General features: G+C 39.5%; 2 protein-coding genes across 3 annotated transcripts in view; both read right to left on the reverse strand.

The window, feature by feature from the left end:
• Window positions 1-7,929, reverse strand: part of MGAM2 (maltase-glucoamylase 2 (putative)) — a 94,038-nt gene extending 86,109 nt beyond the window's left edge. Inside the window, exons 1-2 of the mRNA XM_082691721.1 lie at window positions 7,856-7,929; window positions 2,934-3,039 (exon numbers count right to left, since the gene is read on the reverse strand). Of these exons, the coding sequence (XP_082547847.1) occupies window positions 2,934-3,039 (106 nt within the window). The 5' untranslated portion in view covers window positions 7,856-7,929. The remainder of the gene's footprint in view (window positions 1-2,933; window positions 3,040-7,855) is intronic.
• Window positions 7,930-15,618: 7,689 nt separating this feature from the next.
• The window catches only part of MGAM (maltase-glucoamylase), an 88,718-nt gene continuing 78,516 nt past the window's right edge, over window positions 15,619-25,820 (reverse strand). For both annotated transcript variants that reach the window (XM_082693846.1, XM_082693847.1), the window contains exons 42-48: window positions 25,692-25,776; window positions 24,763-24,819; window positions 21,702-21,826; window positions 20,575-20,663; window positions 19,252-19,301; window positions 18,479-18,649; window positions 15,619-16,518 (exon numbers count right to left, since the gene is read on the reverse strand). In XM_082693846.1, the coding sequence (XP_082549972.1) occupies window positions 16,444-16,518; window positions 18,479-18,649; window positions 19,252-19,301; window positions 20,575-20,663; window positions 21,702-21,826; window positions 24,763-24,819; window positions 25,692-25,776 (652 nt within the window). In that variant the 3' untranslated portion in view covers window positions 15,619-16,443. The remainder of the gene's footprint in view (window positions 16,519-18,478; window positions 18,650-19,251; window positions 19,302-20,574; window positions 20,664-21,701; window positions 21,827-24,762; window positions 24,820-25,691; window positions 25,777-25,820) is intronic.

Raw genomic sequence — 25,820 nt, forward strand, 5'->3', positions numbered from 1 at the left:
TGGCTCTTACAATTCAAGTTTTGATCCATTTTGAGCTAACTATAATGTGTGATATCAGGGGGGGATCCAGCATTATTTTTTTACATGTGTATATCCTGTTGTCCCATACATTTATTTTTTTGCTATTTTCCCCCACTCATTTTCAGCCATCTGTGAGGTAAACTGGAAAGATATTATTGTTCCAATTTGAACAAAGACCTTCACTCAACATTGCTATGTTTACTTTAGCTTTTTTTTTTTTTAAGATTTTATTTATTCATTTGACAGAGAGAGATCACAAGTAAGCAGAGAGGCAGGCAGAGAGAGAGGAAGGGAAGCAGGCTCCCTGCTGAGCAGAGAGCCCCATGCGGGACTTGATCCCAGGACCCTGAGCTGAAGGCAGCAGCTTAACCCACTGAGCCACCCAGGCGCCCCTTACTTTAGCTTTTGTCACCTTTGTAAGCTCCATCCCCACCTCTGCCACCCTGCAATGTAGCTTCAGAAGTAGGATCTAGTTTAACAGGCTCCATGAGCCAGTCAACACCCAGAATTCCATTTGAAGCTTGAGTCAACAGTTACTGCGGGCATAATAGGTACCCTTTAATACCTTTGTTTCTATTCAAAAAAGACTTCAAAACAACTCTCCTATATTTATGGCTCTTGTTTGTATATATACTTAAATAAAAATTTATTTTAAAATTGGGTTAAAGATCTAAATGTAAGACTCTTGAAACTGTGAAACTCCTTAGGACACCTGTGTGGCTCAGACAGTTAAGTGTCTGCCTTCAGCTCAGGTCAGGATCCTGGGGTCCTTGGATTGATTCCCACATAGGTCTCCTTGCTCTGTAGGGAGCTACTTCTCCCTCTGCCTGCTACTCCCCCTGCTTGTGCTTTCTCTTTCTCTCGTCTGTCAAATAAATAAATAAAATCTATACAACAAAGGAAACCATCAACAGAATGAAAAGGTAACATAAAGGATGGGAGAAAATATTTGCAAACCATCTATCTGAAAATGGGCAAAATTCTAAAATACATAAGGAATGCATACAACACAATAGTAAAAACAAATAAAAAGGATCTGATTAAAAAATGGGCAAAAGACTTCCATAAGCATTTCTCTAGAGACACACAAATGGCTAACAGAAAAGATGCTCAATGTCAGTAATCATCAGGGAAACTTAAATCAAAACCACAACTAGATATCATCTCATATCTCAGGATGGCTAATATATTAAAAAAAAAAGAAAAGAAAAGAAATAAATAAAGAAAGAAAAGTAAGTTTTGGTGAGAATGCGGAACAATTGGAACCTTTGTATGCCCGTGGTGGGAATGATGCAAATTGGTGCAGCCACTATGGAAAACAGTATAGAGGTTCCTCAAAAAACTAAAAATAGAACCGTCATATGATCCAACAATCTCGCTGCTGGATATTTATTCAAAGAATTCAAAGAATTGAAAGCAAAACCTCAAAGAGATACTAGTACTCTCATGTTGATTGCTGTGCTATTCACAAATAACGAAGATGTGAAAACGAACCAGGCATCCATCAACCAATGGATGGATAAAAAAAATGTGGTATGTGTATATATAACAGAGTATTATTCAGCTGTAAAATAAGGAAGGAAACCCGGTCATTTCCAACAACACGGGTGAACCTGGAGGACATTATGCTAAGCGGAATAAGCTGGTTATAGGACAGATGCTGCATGATTCCATTTATGTTAGGTATTTAAAATAGTCAAATTCACAGATGCAAATACTAGAATGATAGTTGCCAGGGCAAGGGGTAGGGGAAGATGGAGTGTTGCTAACCAGCATGTATAAAGTTTTAGTTATGCAAGATGAATAAGTTCTACAGATCTGATGTACAACATCGTGCCTCTGAGTAATTGTGCCCGATGTACACTTGAGAATCTATTAAGAGGGTAGACTTCATGTTAAGTGTTCTTACCAAAATAAAAGAAATTAAGAAAGAAGCCTCCTTTTTAACTCAGGGAAGCATATCTTCAAAAAACATCTTGAAAAAAGCCCAATATATAGAACAGGCGAGAGTTGACTATTCTGCATGAATTAGACTGTGGTTTCAGGTAAATGGAGGCATGAAGATCTAGTTTTATGTTAACTAAAAGAAACTACTTATTCATGTACATTAGATAGTAATGTCATGGGACTTGTTACCCAAACAAAATTTAATAGGGTAAAAATAGTAATGGTCTAAAAGTAGCTTTTATCAATGTTTTTCAAATCCTCTTTCAAAGACATAATTGTTCCTAGAAAGCACCCTAATGTTTACTGTGGATAATAGTGAAGAGAGATTGAGTAGGTAGGGTTCTGCTATCAGCACAATTTCTTCTCAATATACACTTAATCTACATGTAAATGTGAGCTTTAGCAAGCAAAATAAACCACAAATACTGTTTTAATTAGGGATAGATTTTTATATTACACACTATTATTTTATTATTTAGAATATCATGTGCATGGAGGAGAAAGCATTCTCTTGATGCTCCTGTGTGAAAGAGAACAGTTTCAAAGTTATTGACGAAGAAATCATAGCTATTTCAATCAGAATATGGGCTGGAGGCTGATTATAATTGATATATTTAAGCCAAGTTAATCAACTTGCTGCAACCTGATTTCCTTTTCCATAATGTAGTGGGATTGGGCACTGTTACCTCAACTGTTCTTTCTACTTGAAGGCTCTACTACTTTATGACTGGATTGAGGGACAGACATCTGACAAGCCTAATTTTGCATCTTGTTAAAATTTCATCAAATGGGACTTGGGAGATCCTGAATGTCATTGGCATTCAAGGTTTTGTTGTAGAAAAAAGAAAACTTGTCTTTTGAAGATTGGTTGTGGATGTGGATTTTGAGTGATACAACATGGTGCCATGCTGAAGAGTGAAGGAATATAATCCTTCCAACCCCAAAGCCACAAGCATCTTCCTTACCTTCAGTTTTCTCAAACACAAAAAACATCAAGAAGATATCTAAGGCCAGCACAGTTAGGAAGAAGATGATCAGAAGGACTTCCAATACAGTGAGTTTCCTTGCCATCTAGATGGACACAGATAATGGGATTTAAGCAAACCACAAAGTTCCATCAATCCAAAAGGAGAGGCATCATGATTAGAATGTGAACTCATTTGCGAGATGACTTAATTACAAGCATTCCTCCTCACATAAACCAGAGAGTATTTGTCTCCACTCATCACAGTATTTAAAATTAACTCTAGTCTGTGCATCCATCACCTCTAGAACCCTTGCCTTTTTGTCTGCAGAGGAATTGAGTATTGTCTAAGGCAAGAATATGTCAGACATAAAGAACGGAATACAGGATAGAGATGAGGGGTTGAGGTGCTTCACAAAGCCCTTTTAGACACCACTTTGATCCTCACACCCACCCTGGGCGGTAGAGTGGAGGGTACACTCAGGGAAGGAAAATGTAACAAAACCAGAATCCTGGTCTTCTTATTCCAATTCCCATGCCATTATGGCAAGATGTTTAATTATTTAGAAGTGATTAATTCTGTTATAACTCTGTTAAGACTGAACCTAATCCTGATCTCCAACACAATGCTTGCTTGCATGGTCACAGCACACAAACCCATATAAATTTGGTGGCTCACCATAGCCTTGCCAGTCATGCATACATAGACCCAAGTTTTAAAATAGTTGGTGCATTGGAGTGTGTAGTGAACTGGGAACCAAAGAATGTTTTGGTTCTTGCCCTGACTTGCATACCAACAGGTGGGCATTTTAACTGTCTGGGTGTGCATTTCTTCATCTCCAGACGTAAGATTCTGGAGGTACTCCCAAGTTTCTGCTCTATTTATAACAAATCTCACATTATACATATGTCTCACAACCCCATGACGGCCCTCACCATGTCATTCCTGGACTGACTCTCCACCATCTTCAGCACTCCTCCCACCACCAGGGCTGTACATTGACCACGCCCTGGAATGCATCACTCTCGAGCATTGTTCCATTTCTGAACTCACTCTTAGCTTTCCTATTTACTGGGCAGAAACCCATCCCCTTTTATCCTGTTATTGCACTGTTTATTCTTTGATCTCATTGAGGCTTCTTTTCTGTTCCACTTCCTCTTAATCTCTTAGTCCCTCCTAGCCTCCTGGCTATTACCCTTCTCTGACATTGTCCTCAATAGTCCTTGCTCCCTCATCTGCTAACTGAATCTATACAATGAAACCGTTGATCCAAACTTCTGCCTTCCAGGTTTATGCAATCAGCCCAATGGGGATGCCACAGGGTTCATAATCTGACAAATATACTGGGCCTTCAAGCCTAGGGACAGTCTTGCCATCTTCTCTCATTTTTCACAGAAGAAACGTCAAACATTGATCCTTGTTTTCAAGCCCCAACTGTTGTTACCTACACTGTTACTCTCAACCAGTATCATCTCCAACGTTACAAACAAAACAACTATTTTGAAGAAACTATTTCATCCCCCTGCTTCTCAACCCAAGCTTTTCTATAAAAATTATCTGTATTTAAGTAAACTTATTTTTCCCCTCTTCTCAATAGAAGAGTTTTCTCTCCTCTTGCTAAGGATAACCCTTGTATCTATTCTACAGATCTCATACACTTGGAATTCCTCAAAAATCTTGTTCCGCCAATTATCCTTCCTCTTCCTTGCATTATCAACCTCTGCCTCTGAATATATTCTTTCCCCTCAAAAGTATACCCCAAGTCGCCCTAAATTCTGGTGATTACTCTGTGTCTTTCTCTAGGTACCAATATAACTTTTTTTTCCTCTTATAGCTAACTTTCCAAAAAGATAATGGTACACTGTCTGCCTTACCTTCCTTGTATATTACTGGCACGGCTTCTGTTTCTTGCATTCCACTGAAATTCCCCTAAAGGTCACCAGTGATTCAGCTGCTGAATACAATGGGCACTCTCTTAATCACCCCACTATCAACCACTCCTTCTTCTTAAAATTTCTCCATGTTTGGATTCCTTGTCATTTAATCTTGGTTTTCACCTACCTTTCTGGCTCCTCTTCAATTTTCTTTTAGTTCTCTGTTTCATTAAGATATTGATATTCCCTGTATTTTCAACATAGGTCCACCATCCTCTCTCATTTAGCAAGCTCCACCACTCATATTATTTCATATAACACCTGAGGGCAGTGCAATCTGTATTTCTAGCCCAGAGATTCACATTTATATGTGCAACTGCCTATTAGATATCTCACCAGGATGTCCAACACACTTAACCAAATTCAACACATTTGAACATGTGTTCTCTGCTCCCCACACCCCAGCCCTAACTTCCACCAATTCTGTCCAATTGGCCTCTCCTCAATAATTAATATCTTGAGGAACAGAATCACAATTTTGTTAAAAAAAAATCCGTATAACTTTTTTGACTTCTCTCTTTTTTGCAATTCTCACAGCCAGTCACTAGTTCAGTCAGACTTCTTCCTCAGTATCTTTCAGATCTGTTTCTTCCTCTCCATTCCTACTGGAAATGCTTTGGTCAGGCCATTATTTTTGGCCTGGACTGTGACCACAGCTTCCTCACTGGCTTCTTGCTTCTAATCAGAGGATGGATTAGTCTTTTTGCTGCAAAAAACAGGGTTATTTGGTCTTCTTATATACACGTCCTCAGTGGTTCTCCAAATAAAATACACTCTTTAGCTTTGTAATCAAAGGTCTTCGTGACATCTATGCCTGCATGGCCCGCCTCTTCTCTCCCCTATGTTCCAGCCATACCAAACCAACAACTGTGTAGTAATAATCTATAAATCCATGTGAAAAAAGAATTTTCTTTTTTCTTTTTCCTACTTCGATATTCCTTTAACTTTGCATTTCCCTGTACTTGTGCTCTTGTCAGCCCTGGCCCATTGCCATGACCATTTCTATAAGTATTTCCAATGCACATAGTTTCACTTTTTAATTGCGGCAAACTTTTGGTTAATGTGTAATAGGCACCTTCATTTTGAAATGGGGGTAAGAAGCAAGGGTCTACATATAATTTGCCAAGGGAGGGTCGAGTTAGGATTGGGGTTTGGAACTGAAGGTAGAGTATATTAACTGTTTTTTCCTGTTAACCTAAATCTATCAGGTGTCTCTCCTCTAAATTATTCCAAGTTTTACTCTAATCCCTATAAGATGTATGTAACATATAATATTATATTCCTATGATACCCCTACACCAAAGCTGACCAGGCAGGCATTATGATCTCAATCTTATGTCCATGTTAGCGTATTTTGCCTAACCGTGGTTAGTGGTACAACTGAGGCAAACACTGAGGCTCTGCTTCTTAAACTAGTCCGAGTATTTGCACTCTCTCTACAATGTCTCCTAGGCTTCAGGGTTTACAGATCTAGAGGCTGGATCTCCAATGGTAGAATTTCAGGCAGTGAAAGAAATCTGAGGGACCAACCTCATATGCTTGCTGTACCTGACTTCGTTACTTATGCATACAGCCTATGACTCACTACCACAGCAAGCAGATTGTCACTCATCTTCCCTTCTCCAGGCATTGTGTCTTTCCACGACGAGACTTTCCTTCCCCACCTCTACAAACCCAAAGCAACTACTTCTTCCAAAGCTCCTGAAAACTTCCAGGGAGCAGGCTCAATACCCGAGGCTCAAGAAGTTCAGAAGACTCTGGGGACAGCCTCAGGCATTTTCCTGCCACAGGAACTATTGCCATGCTGGCAGAGAGCATTCTGTAAAGGTAGTAAGTCTCTCCTACTTAGAAGCCCTCCCTCCTCAGAGCTACTCTCTGTTAGGGGACAGAGTCGACCACCCCTCAGTCAGGCAGAGAATACTCTCGATAATGCAAGTCACACAGCGAGGTTTATTTCCAGCTAGCTGGGGTCCAAGTATCTGCCCGGTGCAGGGGGTTTCGACAAGGACCCCGAGCCCTCAAAGCCAAGGGTTTATATAACATTTTCAAGGCACTTTTTCATAGCTACATATATATCTTGTGCCCCACTTTGACAGTTTAACTTTGTTTAACTTTTTGCCACCCCAGTGTCACCTGGCGGTTAAGTGAGATTTAGGTTTAGAAGAGATTTAACTTTATTTACATTTTTTTCTGCCTCAGCCTCCTTCAGTTTTATGGTGGGGAGGGCGACACCAGGCCTCAAGGAACTGAGTCATTTGTCTCTGGAAATTGGGCCATTGAAAAGATAGCCTTTTTGTTGTAAATCACCAGGACATTTGCAAACCCAGTGAGACTCCTGTCTTTCAGGATTGTGATCTCTGCAAGTTAACTATTTGTTTTTCATTAACGTCTGGTCCCAGTGGCGCCACCGCCTAACCACCCTGGTGGTATATGATTAAGTTTTTAGGTTTTAGCTCCTTTCTCTTATCTCAAGTCACGCAGTGTGGGCCGGTTAGGGACCCTCAGTAACATAGTTTCCCAGCCTACAGGATGGCCATTCTTATGCTAACCCACTCTTACACTCTCCTTTATCAAACACAATTTTTGAACAACTAAAACCAGGTTATTATTAATTAACTTAATGATCATATACCATTTCTCTCTCTGCTCAAATAGATGCATTCACTAACTTCCCAATCCATGTCACTTTCAGCTAGCTTCCAGAAGTATCCTATCTGTTCTTTCCTTTTTTTTGTCTCAGTGAGAGAGGAACACCTTGCATTTGACCCTCCCCATCTGTTAAACCTCTCCTGGCCCATCTCCTGTCCAGTCAGCCTGTACTCCATGCACTATCTCATCCCCACTCCTCATAGTCTCTGGAAAAGAATGAAAATACCCAGAACAAAAAGCATTGTGTTGTCCAGATCATTTAGCAGAGCAGACAGGGACATTTAAAAGAACAGAACACTACTTATTCAAAGCACCACATACTTGGAGAAAAGTACTCACCTCATAGCAGTATCGCTTTATTTGCTGTGTCTATCCCTCACTGGTTCTTGAGGAACACTGAGCAGAGGTGTGGTATAGACGGCTTCTGCCAGGATTGATTTATTGCACTGTAAGTTTGACGGCGATTGGAGGAGAGGAGTGCATTTTCCAGTGAACCATAAAGGGCCTTTGCTTTCCTTATGACTTAGAGAAAGCTCCATTTGTTAATAAAAGGGGAAGTTGGGCTTTTGTTCTTATAGTTATGCTTTTTCTGTGTTCCTGTTCATATCCAATTACTTTGCTTGTCACACTGCATTATACTTGCTTGTCTCTCCACATAGCCTGAAGAGCTCAGGGAGCTGGCCGTCTTCAGTCATACCTGCAGACCCTGTGCTTAGCACTCTGCCCCACATAAATATGTAGCTATTTGTTGAATAAGTAAATGAAAAAACGAATAGCTCTTGCTTGGTTTACCCATATTGTTCCTTTTCTCATTTTGTCTCCCAAAGTCTTTTTTTTTTCTTTTTTTAAATTCAATTAGCCAACATATAGTACATCATTAGTTTTTGATGTAGCATTCAATGATTCATTAATTGCATAGAACACCCAGTGCTCATCACATCCCATGTCCTCCTTAATGCCCATCACCCAGTTAGCCCATCCCCCCCACCCACCTTCCTTTCCCACAACCTTCAGTTTGTTTCCCAGAGTCAAGAGTCTCTCATGGTTTGTCTCCCTCTCTGATTTCTTCCCATTCAGTTTTCTGTCCCTTCCCCTATGATTCTCTGCACTATTCCTTATATTCCACATGAGTGAAACCATATGATAACTGTCTCTTGACTGACTTCTTTCTCTCAGCACAATACCCTCTAGTTCCATCCATGTCAATGTAAATGGTAGATATTCACCCTTTCTGATGGCTGAGTAAATCCATTCATCTGTGGAAGGACATATCCTCTCCTTCCACATTTTGGCTATTATAGACATTACTGCTATGAACACTGAGGGGCAGGTGTCCCTTGGGATCACTCTGTTTGTATCCTTTGGATAAATACCTAGCTGTACAATTCCTGGGTTGTAAAGTAGCTCCACTTTTAACTTCTTGAGGAACCTCCATACTGTTTTCCAGAGTGGTTGTACCAGCTTGCATTCCTACCAACAGTGTAGGAGGGTTTCTCCTTCTCCACATCCACATTCTAACTGGTGTCAGGTGATTTCTCATTGTGTCTTTATTTTTAAAATATTCTTGTGAAACACTTTTCTATGAGGTTAAATGGTTCATGGTTAGTTAATGAGTACTGGTAATCCTTTTGTCAAATTGGTCACATGCTTGAGCTTTTTGCCATGTAGTGAGCTACAGAGTTAGACAGGTAACATTGCCAGTGGTTTTCTCTTCATTTTGGCAGTGGAGGAGTTAAACAGCACCTGTACCTCTTCCTGCTTTATTTTTATTTTTATTTTTATTTTCTACTTTCTTCTTTTTTTTTTTTAATAAAACCACCAAAGTTCTTTTGAGTAACTCAGATATTAATTTAAATAAGCATTCCCATCAAATGTTCTCAATAAAATAAACACCATCAAAGTAGATGCTATATAATCTTAAAGTGAGAAGATACCACTACTGGAAATGTGTCATGCTCTTTGACTGTTTGGCACCTTTAAAAAACTTCTAATATTTAAGGAACTTTCCACCTTGGGGTTCTGTCCCGCTGATCCCAAGTAAGAGGCTAGAAATTCTCTTTCACAATTTTCCTTTCAGCCAAGGGAGAGGCAGGTTGTCTGTGCTCGGCCAATGAGATGTGCCTATGAATCCAGAATGGTGAAGAGACATTGTTTCAGAGGCAGCAGGGACTGGGGAACCTAGTGGCATCCTACGCTTGGTATAGGGGGGATAAGCTGCCAGACAAATGCTAAGGACCATGGCAGTGGAATCTCCTACAAGGTAAACAGGCTGCTGTACCTAGCCACATAGCCTATAAACCTGACAATCTAGTCCTCCTGGAGTTTCAGTGAGTCACGAAAATCTTTCAAGATTCTTTTTTGTTCTTAAGCTAGCTAAAGTGTGTTACTTTTGTACTGAAACATAACTCGTATGCCATGACATTCACCCTTGCAAAATATACAGTTCAGTGGTTTTTAGTATATTTACAGAGTTTTGCAAAAATCACCACTATTTAATTGCAGAACATTTTCATCATTCCAAAAGAAATCCATCACTCATTCAAGGTCACTCCCCATCCCCCCTCTCCTCAATCCCTGCAATCACTAATCTACTATCTTTATGAATTTACCTATTCTGAACATTTCATATAAATAGAATCATATGATATACAGCCATTTGTGTCTGGCCTCTTCTACTTGGCATAATGTTTTCAAAATTCAATCATATTTTACACAGGTATCAATGCTTCATTCCTTTTTACAGCTCGATGATATCCATGACATCAATATATTACAGTTGATGTACATTTAGGTTGTTTCTCTCTCTTTTCTCTCTCTTTTTTTTTTTTTTTTCTTTCAGGAGCACTGCTGCTATAAACATCATGTGCAAGTTTTTGTGTGGATATGTATTTTCAATTCTTTCAGGGACACACCTCAGAGTAAAATTTCTGGATCATATGGGAACACTATCTTTAACTTTATGAAGAATTGCATTTTCCAAAATGGTGACAGACAACATTTTACATTTCCACTATCAATATATGAGAATATATGGTTATTTACCCTATATATAACAATATATGAGGGCATGCCATCTTTCAATGGCATCTAAGATCCATAGTAATATAGTAGCCATAGTAGTCCATGTTTGCTTCAAATCCTCAAGTGTATGGAAAGCATACACACACATACACAGAAAAACTCTGGGAACTTTGGGAATGACATAAACACCTATCTTTTGCTCCAGTAAAAGAGAGCCTTTGTTAGAGGGAAAGTGTACTTGGCATTTCAAATTGGGACAATATCTTGGCAAAAGATCAAGAAAGGAGATTTGCTACTACATAAGATCATTCTATTCTTTTTGTGGTACTTTACTCTTAGCTCCCCGCATTCCATGCTCACTTATGACATCATTCACATTTCAGTATTGACAACCCCAGCTATAATCTGTTTCCAGAAGTGCAGAAATTAGCTAACTTTGCCATCCCTTCTTACTAACTAGCAACTGGAAGATATTGGGTCCCATGATTATGCTGACCAATGAAAAAGAGGCATTTTAAAGAGAAGAAACAAGCATGCAACCCAGTATCTTCCAATTGTTTATTAGTAAGAAGGCATGGTGAAGTTAGCTCTCGGCAAAACTTACAAAGCAATCAAAGCAAGCAGAGAGTTGAATCATTAAGACAGAAACCAACAATATGCATGACCCTTAACTTTCAAAGCACCACCCTCCAATGCAAGATGCAAAAATCTCAATGAAATTGCTATAATGACAAGAAGGAAAAGGTACTGACACTTGGACCATACCTGTCAAGGCCAACACAACCTTGTCTTTGTAGGTACCTATAATATTAATGTTATTAATAGATGAGATAATATTAGATCATTAAAAATATGCTTTTAATAAGAAATGGAATGAATTTTCTTCCTCTTTAAGTGAGAGGGTTTCAGATTTCTTTTTTTTAATTTAAGCATACCTGCAAAGAGATAAAGGGAAATTGTGTGGTTTTAGGGAGAGAGAATATCTCAAAAAGACTCTAAAATTTCCCCAAATAGTTGGCCAGGAGTTACAAATGTAGGTCCATGTTACAAGGTCTGCTTCAAGGTAGCCTCAAGTGTATATGGCTCCATGTGTAGACATTCTTATTTTTTTTCCCAAGTTTTTATTTAAATACCAGTTGTTAACATACAGTGTAACATTAATTTTAGGTTTAATATGATAAATATTAATTTTTAATTTGATAAATATCAATAGATATAACCTCATGAACAAAAGCTCTGGAATCCTCAGTAATTTTTAAGAGTATAAAAAGGTGCTGGAACAAAAGTATTTGTGGAATTGCTGATTTGGTGTACTAATTTTCAAATGTTTTACACAAATATGTTATATGAAATGTATATGATAGATAATAGTCCACATAAATAAAAAATTTAAGCATGTTATATAGACTTTTATATATTAAGCATATATGTATACATATACAACGCATATACTTTAAATTCTTTCTTTTTTAAAATTTAAATTTAATTAACCAATATATAGTACATCATTAGTTTTTGATGTAATGTTCAATGATTTTTTTAGTTGCGTATATCACCCAGTGCTCATCACATCATGTGCCCTTCTTAATGCCCATCCAGTTACCCCATACCCCTACTCCCCTCCCTTTTCACAGCCCTCAATTCGTTTCCCAGAGTTAAGAGTCTCTCATGGTTTGCCTCCTCTCTGATTTCTCCACATTCATTTTTTTCCTCCCCTCCCCTATGATTCTCTGTGTTATTCCTTATATTCTACCTGTGAGTGAAATCGTATGATGTAATTGTGTTTCTCTGATGTCCTTCTTTCATTTAGCACAATACCCTCCAATTCCATCCGTATCAGCGTAAATAGTAGGTATTCATCCTTTCTGATGGCTGAGTAATACATCCTTGTATATATGAATCACATCTTCTTTATCCATTCATCTGTTGAAGGACATCTCAGTTTGGCAATTGTGGACATTGCTGCTATGAACACTGGGGTTCAGGAGCCCCTCCTTTTCATTACATCTGTATCTTTGAGGTAAATACCCAGTAGTGCAATTGCTGGGTCATAGGGTAGCTCTATTTTTAACTTCCTGAGGAACCTCCTTACTGTTTTCCAGAGTGGCTATATCATCTTGCATTCCCATGAAGAGTGTAAGAGGGTTTTCCTTTCTCCACATCCTCACCAAAACCTGTTTTTCCCTGTCTTAATTTTAGCCATTCTAACTGGTGTGTAAGGTGGTATCTCATTGTGGTTTTTATTTGTATTTCCCCAATGACAAGTGATGTGGACCATTTTTTCATGTGTCTGCTGGCCATCTGCATGTCTTCTTTGGAGACGTGTCTGTTCATGTTTTCTACCCATTTCTTGACTGGATTATTTGTTTTTGGGGTGTGGTATTTGATAAGTTCTTTACAGATCTTGGATACCAGCCCTTTATCTGTTATGTTATTTGCAAATATCTTCTTCTATTCCAGTTGCCTTTAGCTTTGTTGACTGTTTCCCTTGCAGTGTAGAAGATTTTTATCTTGATGCAATCCAATAGTTCATTTTTGCTTTTGTTTCCCTTGTCTTTAGAGACATGTCTTGCAAGAAGTTGCTGTGGCTGAGGTAAAAGATGTTACTGCCTGTGTTCTTCTCTAACATTTTGTTGGATTCCCGTCTCACATTTGGGTCTTTCATCCATTTTGATTTCATCTTTGTGTATGGTGTAAGAGAATGGTCCAATCGCATTGCCAAAGAGAAAGTCAAACTCTCACTCTTCAGAGATAACATGATTCTTTATGTGGAAAACCTGAAAGACTCCACCCCAAAATTGCCAGAGCTCATACAGCAATTCACAATGTGATAGGATACAAAATCAATGCACAGAAATCAGTTGCATTTCTGTACACTACCAATGTGACTGAAGAAAGAAAAATTAAGAAATTGATCCCATTTACAATTGCATCAAAAACCATAAGATACCTAAGAATAAGACTAACCAAAGAGATAAGGACCTGCACTCTAGAAACTACAGAACACTTATGAGAGGGACACCTGGGGGTTCAGTCGGTTAAGTCGCTGCCTTCAGCTCAGGTCTTGATCCCAGGATCCTGGGATCGAGTCCTATGTGGGGCTCCTTGCTCAGCAGGGAGCCTGCTTGTCTCTCTGCCTCTGCCTGCTTGTGCTCTCTTTCTCTCTCTCTCTGACAAATAAATAAATAAAATCTTAAAAAAAAAAAAAGAAAGAATACTTATGAGAGAAATTGAGGAATACTTAAAGAGATAGGAAACATTCCATGCTCATGGAATGGAAAAAGCAAACGTTATTAAAATGTTTATGTTGCCCAGAGCAATCAATATATTCAATGCAATCCCTATAAAAATACAATTGACATTGTTTGCAGAGCTGGAACAAACAATCCTTACATTTCTATAGATCAGAAAAGACTCAGGATAGCCAGGGAAACGTTGAAAAAGAAAACCAAAGCTGGTGGCATCACAATACCTGACTTCAAGCTATATTACAAAGTTGTCATCATCAAGACAGTATGGTATTGGCACCCAAACAGACACGCAGATCAATGGAACACAATAGAGAACCCAGAAATAGACCCTCAACTCTATGGTCGACTCATCTTCAACAAAGCAGGAAGGATATACAATGGAAAAAAGACAGTCTCTATATTTAGAATTCTTTATTCAAATAGAATTCCAGTATGTAACTGAGTAAATGATTGAAGCCAGGATGGGGAGCTCAGATCCCTGCCAATCTACCTTCTTCCCTCTCCTAGAGCACAATGCAGAGCCCCTTTCCAGAGTTAGGATATCACAGCTTTACTCTGGCACTAGAAGTTTGCAGATGAGGAGGCATGTTCCCAGAGAGACAAAGTGATTTAACCAAGTCCCTGACCCTAAAGATTGCTTCTGAGTTCTTTTCGTTTAGAGAAAAGCAGCAGAAAATGCTCAACCAGTGGGTCCAGGCACTGGAAGACAGCTCTGCTTAGAAAGAGACACTAAGAGAGCCACAGACCCAATTCCTTCACTGATGCCCTTCCCAGAGCTGCTAAGAATCTTTTCAGTCTTACACTGAAGGTCTTCAAGCCCATAAGAAACTGGCTGTTTAAAAGCCAAAAGGCTGAATGAATTCAAGACAGGTAACTGACAGTGGCTTGGGAATTCTTACAACAGTGATGGCTACATAGGGACCCAGTTGCTAAGCTGAAGTTTGAGAAGCAGATGTGCCTTAATCAGGGAATTCTTGAATTAGGACCCCCAGAATTGCAAGGAGTATAACTTCGGGAATCTGAAAATATTGATGGGGAAAATACGTCTTTGTTCACTAATTTCTAACCGAGATTTAGCATTTTCTTAGATTATAAATGTAGATAGCAGAGCATGGCAGTGTTAGCAATATATGTCAGTCTCTCAAAAATAGAATCACAGATATTTTCATATCACATTATGAAACTTATAGTAGGTATCTCAAAATATTGTTTATGCCGATCATGACATTGAAATTATGACCTTATAAAGCCCACCACTAGATTTTGTTATTTAATGTAATCATTAAAAATTGCCTCATGTTATTATATTAATTTTTTAAAATATTCATATAAATGTATTTTAATATAATCGGGTTTCTTTAAAATAGGATGCATTCCTGGTGTTTAAAAAAGAAAAAAAAATATTTAGGGAAGTATACACACTTGTTTCCAATCCACTCATTATTCGAGGAATACTAAAAGTCAATATCTCTGTTGAACACTAATATACCATTTCTTTATCCCAAATTTTATCTATCTCAGGTTTTAACCAATCGTGATGCAAATTCCCTTTTTGCCAGTTGACATTTTCCCAGACATTTTGCCAGTTGCTATGATGAGTAAAACAACCACCACAACCCAAGTAAAGGCTCCCATAAACCTGAATCTTAAGAAAAACCCATTCCAGAGATGTGAGAGAAAGGGTGGATAATCATAAATCCATTAGTGGTTAGACTGCAGGAACTCTGATGCCAAAGACAATAAGACCAACTTACAAGGGTTTGTCAAACAGTAAGACTTAATCCCAAAGGTAGGTTACCCAAGGGTAAAAATATCATAAAATTCAAAATCTCTTGTAAATTTGCTTGTTTTATTTTTCTCTCGCATTTAAGTTGCATGCATTTGTGTCAACTGTGGTTATACATGTTAGGCACAGAGCGAAGAAATAAGATTTACACATTTCAAAGGATATCACTGCAAAAATAAGTTACATCTTTTACATTCAAACTCCTTTCTTCAGTTTTGCCTGCTTCAATCTCATCCTCACACATACTTCCATATTCTGTGTTCCCCCATCTGTCTTCTGGCTTTCATGTGAGTTGGCCTTTCCCATGAGGCTACCATTACTTAGATTTTTGTGTTTTCATATTACCTGTCATGATCATTTCTTATCACCATCTTCTGTTTCCTCTCATCCTTCCTGCTAACCATTCCTGTAGTTCCTTTCTTTCCTCTCATATCATGCTCTCAGCCAATTGCTCCCCTCTCCCTATAAACAACAAGCAGATGTTCTTTCTGCGTACTTTCTTGAGGCATTAGTCAACCCCAGGACCTGGAACTGTGCTGGCAAGCTTTATCATGTGTATTTAGCAAGAGTGGAGCCCATCCCTGATCACACACACACGCCCCTTCATCATGGACCCAGTTCATCTTCAGTAGATATTGTATGATGAGCCATCAGTACCATGTTTATCAACAGGAAGACAACCCATAGACTTCCCACACTTCCCTATGGCCTATACCACAGGGCTAAGACACAGACAAAATATATAACAAAATTAATAAAATACTTTACCCATACTAAGCATGAACCAATTAAGAACACACAATAATTTTATGAGCATGAAATATAAGTAGTTCCAAAGCTGTTCGTAATTAAGATCTTGTTCTAAAAATTCAAAGAGTGTTCCACGTCAGTGAAATGAAATTATGGAGGCTGATGTCTCTGGTGGTCACATCAATGCTTAACACCTGTTGGGAACCAAAGGAAAAGGAGTGGGCATCTGATAATTGAAATTCCCTCCATTCAAATGAATCAGATACAAGCCAACAGTCCACATGCCCTCTGCTACTTTCACAATTCATTGCTTAGCTGTCAAGCAGCCCTCAAATTTTCAGGTGAGGAACCTATTTCTTGATTCCTTAAAGTACAAACTTGTTCAGTAATAGGGAGAAGACAACAGGCCCTAAACTATGTAATCGCAACCCCTGCAGAAAAACAACTGCCCCGAAAATTGGAGACGTCTTTATTTCCATTCCTCAGAACCCTCCTTGGATTTCCTCCTTTTCCTGTTCCCCCATAGTTAGTTGGTGATTGCCCAGTGAAAGTCCAACAGGTCAACTTTTTTTCTAGGTAAATACTTTCCGTAAAGCGTCACTGCAGGTGCCGTCACATAGTGTGACAGTCCAGGAGTCGGTCAGCAACAAAAGTGGGCAAATTCCTTTATGAGACCTTGGCAAAGCTGGGGAATTTGGTTGACAAGAAAGCCACAAATATGAGGAAATGAGCTAAAAATACAAAACTGAAGGAAAACTTTTGTTTCAGGCTTTCTAATCAGGAAGGATTATGAAAGAAAACCAGTCCAGGAAAAAGCAAGAAGCAAGCACACCCAGAAAGATCTATTTACCATGAGGATAGATGTTGGAAACCCCATACTGCATTGATCCCAAAGTGCAGATTTTCCACAATTTTAACATTCATGAAATCAGAATGTGTTTTGCAGTTAACAGCCTTAGAATTACTGGGAGCTAAGCAGCATTCATTATACTTGGTATTGTCTGTGCATGCATGAACTTCATAGCTATTACTGGTATTATGACTAGGTGGACTACAAACCACTTAGGCATTATTTTAGGAAAGAATAGGAAACCTGGCTTATAGTAAGATCAGAAAATTACTTGGATTAAGACTGGTATAAAGCATTTTCTTTTTCTGGAGAAAATCCCACAGATGCTAGTGAAAGAGTTTTTATGAAATGATGTATCACCAATGCTTCTGATAGCACAGGGGAAACTCCTTAACCCATTCATACCACATATTTTTCTTTTAAATAATAGTAAATAAAATAATTTATAATATTTACATAAAATTTTGAATAATAAGATTCTGTGATACAAACTGGTTAAGGCATTTCTTTTTTAAAAAAGTATTTTATTTATCTATGAGAGAGAGAGAGCATAAGCAGGGGGAAGGGGAGAGAGAGGGGGAGAAGCAGACTCCATTCTGAGCAGGGAGTCCAACATGTGGCCCAGGACCCTTGGATCATGACCTGAGCAGACACTTAACCCGCTGAACCACCCAGGTGCCCCAGGTTAAGGCATTTCTAGTATTCCTTTACATTCAGAGTCTGCCTCATCTAAATTACTTTGATGAAGATTTATCAATGTTCATGTGTCTCTACGTACTATTTTCCTCTATATTATCTCTAACATTTAAAATGATAAAAATCTTTGTTTAAAGAAAGCTTGCACAAGTATTTGCAAAAGTACTTGCAAAAGTATTTGTTTAAAGTATAAATTTTAAATGATACAAAAGCATTGTGTCATACTCTGGAATCCTTTTTGCCTTCTTCATGACACATGAAATTATGGGGCACCTTTAACTGATGGTGTCTTGTCTTTGATGGAATATGGCAGTTCAAGCTGTTTGGAAAGTACATTTCTGAAGTGAGGTGGAGGAGAAAAGACAAATTTTTACATAAATTTGCAGACAAGAAAACATATATGCAAAACAAGGATCCAGACCCTCAATTCCAAATGATAAGTCGGGAATTTTCCCTTCATCTCCAGGCTGTACACTGTTGGCACACTGAACACAGAGAGCTTCCTACAGAACTCTCTAGAAAAGCCTGCCATTTGGAAGAGAGGTAGGCATGAACTACCGTAGGACTGGACTGGAATATACGTTTAGGACTTTTCCCTGGTCACAAACCTGTGTCACGCGGTCATAATTGAAGGCGGGCGTTATCACCATGTTGCTCGTAGAGATGCTGACACTAGAAATGGGAACACGGCCCACTCCCCAGATCTCAACGTAGCCCAGTTTCAAAGGGTTTGAATCAGTGATGTATTTGTTGAAAATTATATGACTCTGGATCATATTCTGTTAATTAAAGATAAAAAGAAACCAGAGGGGGGAAACAAAAACAAAATCCATTTAAATTTTCTCAACTTTGTTTTTTAGAAACAAATGCAGATCATGAAGTAAGACAACATGAAAGTCACCATCTTGTGTCCTTGGATAATGCAGACTGTGACTTCGGCCCTCCATCTCCCGCTTCCAACCATCATGCAACTTTGCATTGGCTAAGTACTCACAGTGCCTCTAGAGTCACCCTGAACTCTAAGAAGACAAAGAGTCTAAGCTATCAGCAACCTTCTGTTCTACATGTAGAGAAGTCACAATGCATGCAGACCATTGCAGGGCAACATAGGAACAAGGGCTAAATAACATAGAAACAATCGCTCTGTCTGTGCCTTGCTGAACTGGAAGAAGTTACTGATGAAATATGAATAGGTTTAATCACAGAAAACTTCCCAAGAACATAGTAAGTTTCCGTCTGAATTTCAGAGGAAGGAAAGGGTGCAAAAGAACAAGATGAGCAGGGAGGAGATTCTAGGCAGTACTTTATGTCCTTAGGATACCTGGCATCCAACTAAGCCAACAGAACTCTTTTTTCCCTTCATGGTATCAGGCATACTCACCTGACTGGCAGAAAAGTTGGCCAGGTAATAGAGTCCTTTTCCATAGGTATCTGCAAAGAAGCAACGAGGTAAGCATGCTCTCCAATTCCAATTGCTTGCTTGTTGAGAAAGTAGGGATGATTTTGTTCTTCATTTTACTTTTCTTCTTTACAGAGTTTTGTGAAATCAGTCAGACTTTTCCCCCAAACTCCATTTACACAAAATGTTTGAAATAAGCATGTACAGATGCATCTGTCTAACAGGGTCACCTCCTAGAATGCAGTTTCCTGACACCACTCTTAATCTGCTTCTCTTTCTCATGGCCTACCATTCTCAACATCTTCCTAGCCACCTCAGAATTTCTCGATTCCTAAGGCTAGAGGCACACATATGTGTGCCTATGTGCATGTACACCCCCATCACAAACATTAACACTGTTGATGGTCAGCTTATTTTGGTCAGCTTGGTCAGCTTATTTTGAGAGGTATCGGGCAACTTTTTAAACACAATCTCCAGAGACCGAGAAAAACCATAGAGAAGACTTCTTTGTCCTTTATCCTTAATGTACGTCACAGGTTTGGGGAGAATATGAAGTTCGGCATGTCTAGCACAGGCATCCGTACCCTACCTCCTACTTTTGGGGCTTGGTCACTCTTCCCCATATTCTATCTCTCACTCATTTGCTTACCACTGAATCAGAGGGCATTGGCTATCCTCTAGAGCTGTGCCTTCCAAGATAGCAGCCACTGGCAGTATGTATCTATTTAAATTACAATTAATTACAATTAAATAAAATTAAAAATTCAGTTCCTGGGATGCACTTGTCACATTTCAAGTATGCAATAGCCATCTATGCCAATGGCTACCATATTGGGCAAACAGATACAGTCTATTTCCATTACTTTACTGGACAGCATTCGCTTGGACATAGTTAATGGAATGTAAGCCTTCCTCCCAAGAGTTTACAAGTTCCTATAAACTCCTAGTGGAAAATCCCCCCAAATAAATAGCACAGCTGATAAAGGTACTGCCTTTCTTATTGGGACAGTAAACCATGAAATTAGGGAATGTGCCCGTGAACATAAACCACATGATAGCAGATTCCCATTGGCTTCCATGCTGTGGTCTTGCACAGAGAATTAGGAAAGTTGGGTAATGGCAACAGATTCAGAGCTACACTTCATTTACATGAGGCATAAGGATCATATACAATAGGTATTGTACACTTGAAATGACAAATGGCTATGTTTAAGAATGCAAAACTGTTTTAACGTGGCAAAGATAAAAAGCAGGCCTGTCCCCCAGTCAGTGGTATTGACACGAATCCAAGGCAACCCTACTTACCAATGCTTTCCCCATCATCCCAGAAGAGCCAGCCTTTAGCAGTCCCCTCATCATCCAAGGCAACCTTGAAGCCTATGAATTTCTGACGGCTGCAGTGAGGTAGAAAAAAGTCATTAGCTAAAAACAAAACCACTACCACAAAACAAGGGTTTTCATAGAAACATAAGGGAAGTGCTTTATGGTATAAAGACTGGGTACTAGGATTCAAGACACTTGAGATCTAGTACTAGCTCTATCTCCAGTGGCTGTATGATTTCATATCAGGAATGAATGACTGACTGAATGAATGAATGTATTTTCCTTTAAGGAGCTACAATCCTATAAGTGCTCTAAAAGTACCACACTAAACTACAAGCAAACTCACTGGTTCTTTGAGAAAAATCCTGATGTGATCTTTCTTTTTTCATGAACCAATTTCCTAAGCACATGGACAGTGAGCTGTTTATAAATGTCTTAATTTATTCAGTTTTTAACTGAATTTTTTTAATCAAATGGCTATGGCTCTAAGAATTTTAGTTTGACATCAGACAGACATGGATTTTTGTCCCTGCTGAACTACTTACTGTGTGACCACTTGAAGCTTCTCTTTGCTCATCTGTGAAATATTTACATCACAAATATTTTTTGTTAAGAAAAATAAATAATTTCCAAGAAGAAACCTCCATATTAGTATAGTTCTAGGCACAGAGCAAGCATTTACTTGATGTTAGCTATTAATTATTATATAAGCTTAGGTCTAGAATTCTAAAATCCTGGATGTGAGTAATCTCAGCCTCAAGCTTCAGTTGCAATGTGGCTTACACAATTTCTCAGCCATAGTTTTCTTAGCAGAGTCAATTAAGATCCAGAGAGTCTTCTAAAACTAGTATGAATCAGGTTGCTCCTTGTTTAACTTCCATTTCAAGTATGAAAATTAGATCTATCATCTCACCCACTTAAATCCAAAACAGTTGTAAAAAATTGTTCAAAGAGTGTAGAGTCAAGGTTAAAACACGAACAAACCCACACACAAAAATCTATAGTAAAATTCCTTTGGGGTCTGAGGGTACTGCTTACAAATTGGTGGGCTTCACCAGGATCTGAGCTAACAGGAAGGTAAAAGAGAAGCTCTGTCCCTTGTCATTCACCTTAAGTGCGTGTTCTGTGCAGGCTCTTGCCAGGGCAGGATGTAGCCCCCACGGACGTGAAGGTTAATGTGGTCAAGAGGGGCCTCCAAGGACTTCCACTCTCCCCTTGCTCCAATGTCCCTACCCTGTGGGCCAGAAGATGGTAAGACAGGCTGAGAACACACCTCACTGAACGACACCTTTACCAGACACCTCGTCCACTCTTCTGGACTTGGTGCCTGTCTGTGACCCTTCAGCACACAGCTTATTATGCATCTCCACTCACTCAGTGGCTGTGAGGACTCTCACTGTTGCTACAACATCATGTCAGCACCCCTTGTGTTGTGGGGGTTTTGCTGTACAAACTCCATGAGACTGCAGTGTGGATCTCAGCCTACCCTCATTCTACATCCTGTTTCTGCGTCAGAGAGCAGTGCTGGAGGAGGCTGAGCGAGCCTTTCACTTATTTCCTGTTGCTTCCTAATAAACACTCTGCAGTGGCATTTCCAGACCTTTCACTTTGTCTCTGCTCCGTCTCCTCTCGCTGCCTCTACCACCCTCCAGCATCACCAACTTCACGGAAGCCTTGCCTCCCACTTGACAGAAAGAATTAAAATGAGCGGACTTACTTTACAAATCCCTGTCTGTAACTCACTACAGCTTCCTTGTTCAACATCTTTTTCTTGCTTCCTGCGTGGCAGGAGAAGTCCTCTCTCACCCAGAGCCATAAAGCTCAGTTTCTATGAAGCCGGCCTTCCACATTTCTTCAGCCTACGGCAGGGCTTCCCAGCCCTACCACTATGGACATCTGGGGCCAGAAAATTTTTTGTCTCGGGTAGATGTTTTGGGGATGCTTACCCATGTTTATACCCTAGATACCAGGAGCACCTCCCCAACCTTGCCCACCACATGTGATAAAAGGTCTCCAGATGTTGCCAAATGTCCCCTGATAGGCAAAATTCTCCCATTTGATAATTGCTACTTTAACGGGAAGGAGGTAAGCTACCATAATTTTCCTCTGCTTTGGTCCCTTATGTTCATCTTAGCTATATTCTGCCAGTACGGACTGTAGGGGTGGGTGATCAGAAGGAAGCCCAGGGACGGGTGCCACACTTCCTGGAATGGACTCTGCTTCACCGGCTTGCCTCAGGACTCCAAAGTCTACACAGGGTTTAATAAAAGGTCCAACCCCACATCTCTGGGCTTCTCTGGTTTTTCTCACTGATAGCATGAGAAAATCTGATTATATGATCTTTAATGACATTTCACTCCATTATCTGATGAACATGACATTTCCTCCACTAATTATCCCACTTTCAGGTGAAACTCGACACATGTAAAACTGTCAAGTTATCTCTCTACCAAATTCCTTATTTCTCTCAAAGGTATTTCCATTCTACTACGTGTTATATAAATACACTGTGATTTTAATCTCGTGATTTCATTTCTAATACTTGATTAATCACAAGCTTGTTTACTTTACTTTAAACAGTTTCTGGGGGCGCCTGGGTGGCTCAGTGGGTTAAAGCCTCTGCTTTCGGCTCAGGTCATGATCCCAGGGTCCTGGGATCGAGCCCCACATCGGGCTCTCTGCTCAGCAGGGAGCCTGCTTCCTCCTCTCTGTCTGCCTCTCTGCCTACTTGTGATATCTGTCTGTCAAATAAATAAGTAAATCTTAAAAAAAAAAAAGTAAATAAATAAATAAATAGTTTCTGACCAGGCTAGTCTAACAAATTGCTGTTTAAATATCCATTAAGATATGACTGTAAGGTAAAAATCTCAAAGCAGCACTATTAAAATAAGAATAGACAACCCAAATGCCTTTGTGGGGGAGAATTTACATCAACTGTATAAGTCATTGATTATAATTGAGAAGCACTGCTTTAAGAAACTAACATATGTAACACATGTAGACATATGTCTGCATGTAGAATCCAACATATGTAACATATGTAAACGTATGTCTATACTGTAAACTAAGAAAATGGCCACAAGTAGATAAAAACTTTGATTCATACACATTGCCTACTCTTAAGCTTCATAAACATAGGTAACTAGAGTCATGCCTCCACCTCTCCCGAATAAAGTCTACAAACCGCAGTGCCCAGAATGACAGAAAGGAGGGGGAATGGGGAAAAGACACTTCATAGAATGATCAAGCACAGAGGTGTACCTGAGACAGGCAGAGAGCTCTAGGAGGAGCTGTAAATTGCTGGGTTTGCACCTTATTTGGAGAAACTAAGACTTGGCATAGAGGAAGAGCCAGGCTTACTGAAGTAGACCCACTCTATGAAGCACATCAACCTGTCGTGCCTTCAAGGCACCTGCCACTTCATAAAACAAGTGAGGCCTAAAGGCCAAGCAATAAGGGGACCCTCTTGCTTCTGCTGGTCAGATGAGCATAGGCGGGAGAGTGTGGGGATGAGAATTCACAGCTACCAAGGCAGCTATGATAGGAGCCACGATCCTTGAGAAATGGGAACAACCATGATATATCATACATTCTTCACTTATCCTTCATTCGAGGCATTTGCTAATTCCCAAGTTCCATTGCACAAATAGCAAAAAAAATGTGCAATTTTTTTTATAAGCTAAGCTGGGCGTCCTTGTGTTTTCTCTCAGGCTTTCCATCCCTGCCCAGGCACCTCCCTTGCTGCAGCCTAGTGCTGGCCCTGCACGAGGGAACCTCCGTGTACTCAGAATCACTGACGGGGAGTGAACAGAGCAGTCAACAGGCAAATTCAAAAGCAAGCCTAGCTTGCTTAAAAACAGTTGGCTGAAAATAAAAAATAAATCAAAATAAATAAATAAATAAAGACAAAAAAAAAGAGTTAATATTAAAAAAAAACTAACACATACAGAACACTCACAAAATATGCTATTTTATAGCAATTCTGCGAAGGAAGTGCTCTTATCCTATTTAGAGGTGAAGAAGTTGAGTCGATAAGATTACAAGTGCCTACTCCAAGATCACACATCAAATGAGTGACAATGTCAGAACATGACCAGTGGGTGTGTCAGATCCAGAAGCCTGTGCACACTACCATTTTTCCAAGTTGCATAAATCACCAGAAAAACTTACCGTGTAGTAATCATACCAGCGGGCTTTGGGGAAATACGCAGTGACATTTCTGGCATTCTGAAATTAAACACAAACAAGGCTTGGGAGGTAGGCTCTTGTATCCAGGGCAGTGTAACTAATTCACACAGTTAAAAGGCCAAAACAATAGTATTGGTTTTGGACCCACATGTTCATCTTTTCAGAGGCCAGTAATGTTGGGAAGACTTTCTTCTATTCCCTCTTACCAAATGGGATATTTGCCTATCCAAAATTAACAGTCTCCCGAAAGCCCTTTGGGATCAGGACTTTGGGAGGGCGGGAATCACCCTTTGCTTATAGACTCACCCCTCTCGAAAGAGACAAACTCGGGTTTGGAATGGAGCAGAAGAAAAATTTGCAGATTTTATGGTGCCAGAACCTCAGGGATTATGATTAGTGCAGGAAGTTTTGCGGAGGATGCAATTAGCTGCTATTTTAATCAGAAGCCTATATACATCAACAAAAAAAGCGAAGAAATGGCTTTTGCTGCCTGAAAACATCTTTTAGAAGGAAGGGAAGTACTAGCTAGAAGCAAGATTATGCACTTCGGTATAAACAATTCTATAAAATTTGTTTCTGACCCATATTCACCTATACTCCTTATTTTAGTTAATAACTTTATTTTAGTTATTTTAATCATTTAGAAATGATTCTATCTTGAAATATGCCATAAGGTTCTTTCCTTCTTGATTATCCTATGAATCAGAATCTGTTATGCTGATTTAAAGATGAGGAAGCAGACGACCAGAGCACCTAGGTAGGTGTTGGACTTCAGCTCAGAGGCAGAAGAAGAGACAGTAGAGCAAGAGACCCCATCTCAGGACACCCAGCAGACCAGGCCTCTTCTGCTACCTCTAGTCACTGGGCCTTGTAGCTCTAATTCTCTGTTCCTCAGAGGCCTCCATACTCACAGGCTCCAGGACAGGGCTGACCAGGAAGGCTGGGCCAAGCAGAAACTGACTGTCTACATCCCAGGTCACCCGGTCTGATACAAACCTAGAAAGAGAAACCAAGGTACCACAATCAGGACCCCCAACAGG

Source organism: Mustela nivalis (genome assembly GCF_964662115.1).
Source record: "Mustela nivalis genome assembly, chromosome: 12".
Classification (NCBI taxonomy): Eukaryota; Metazoa; Chordata; class Mammalia; order Carnivora; family Mustelidae; genus Mustela; species Mustela nivalis.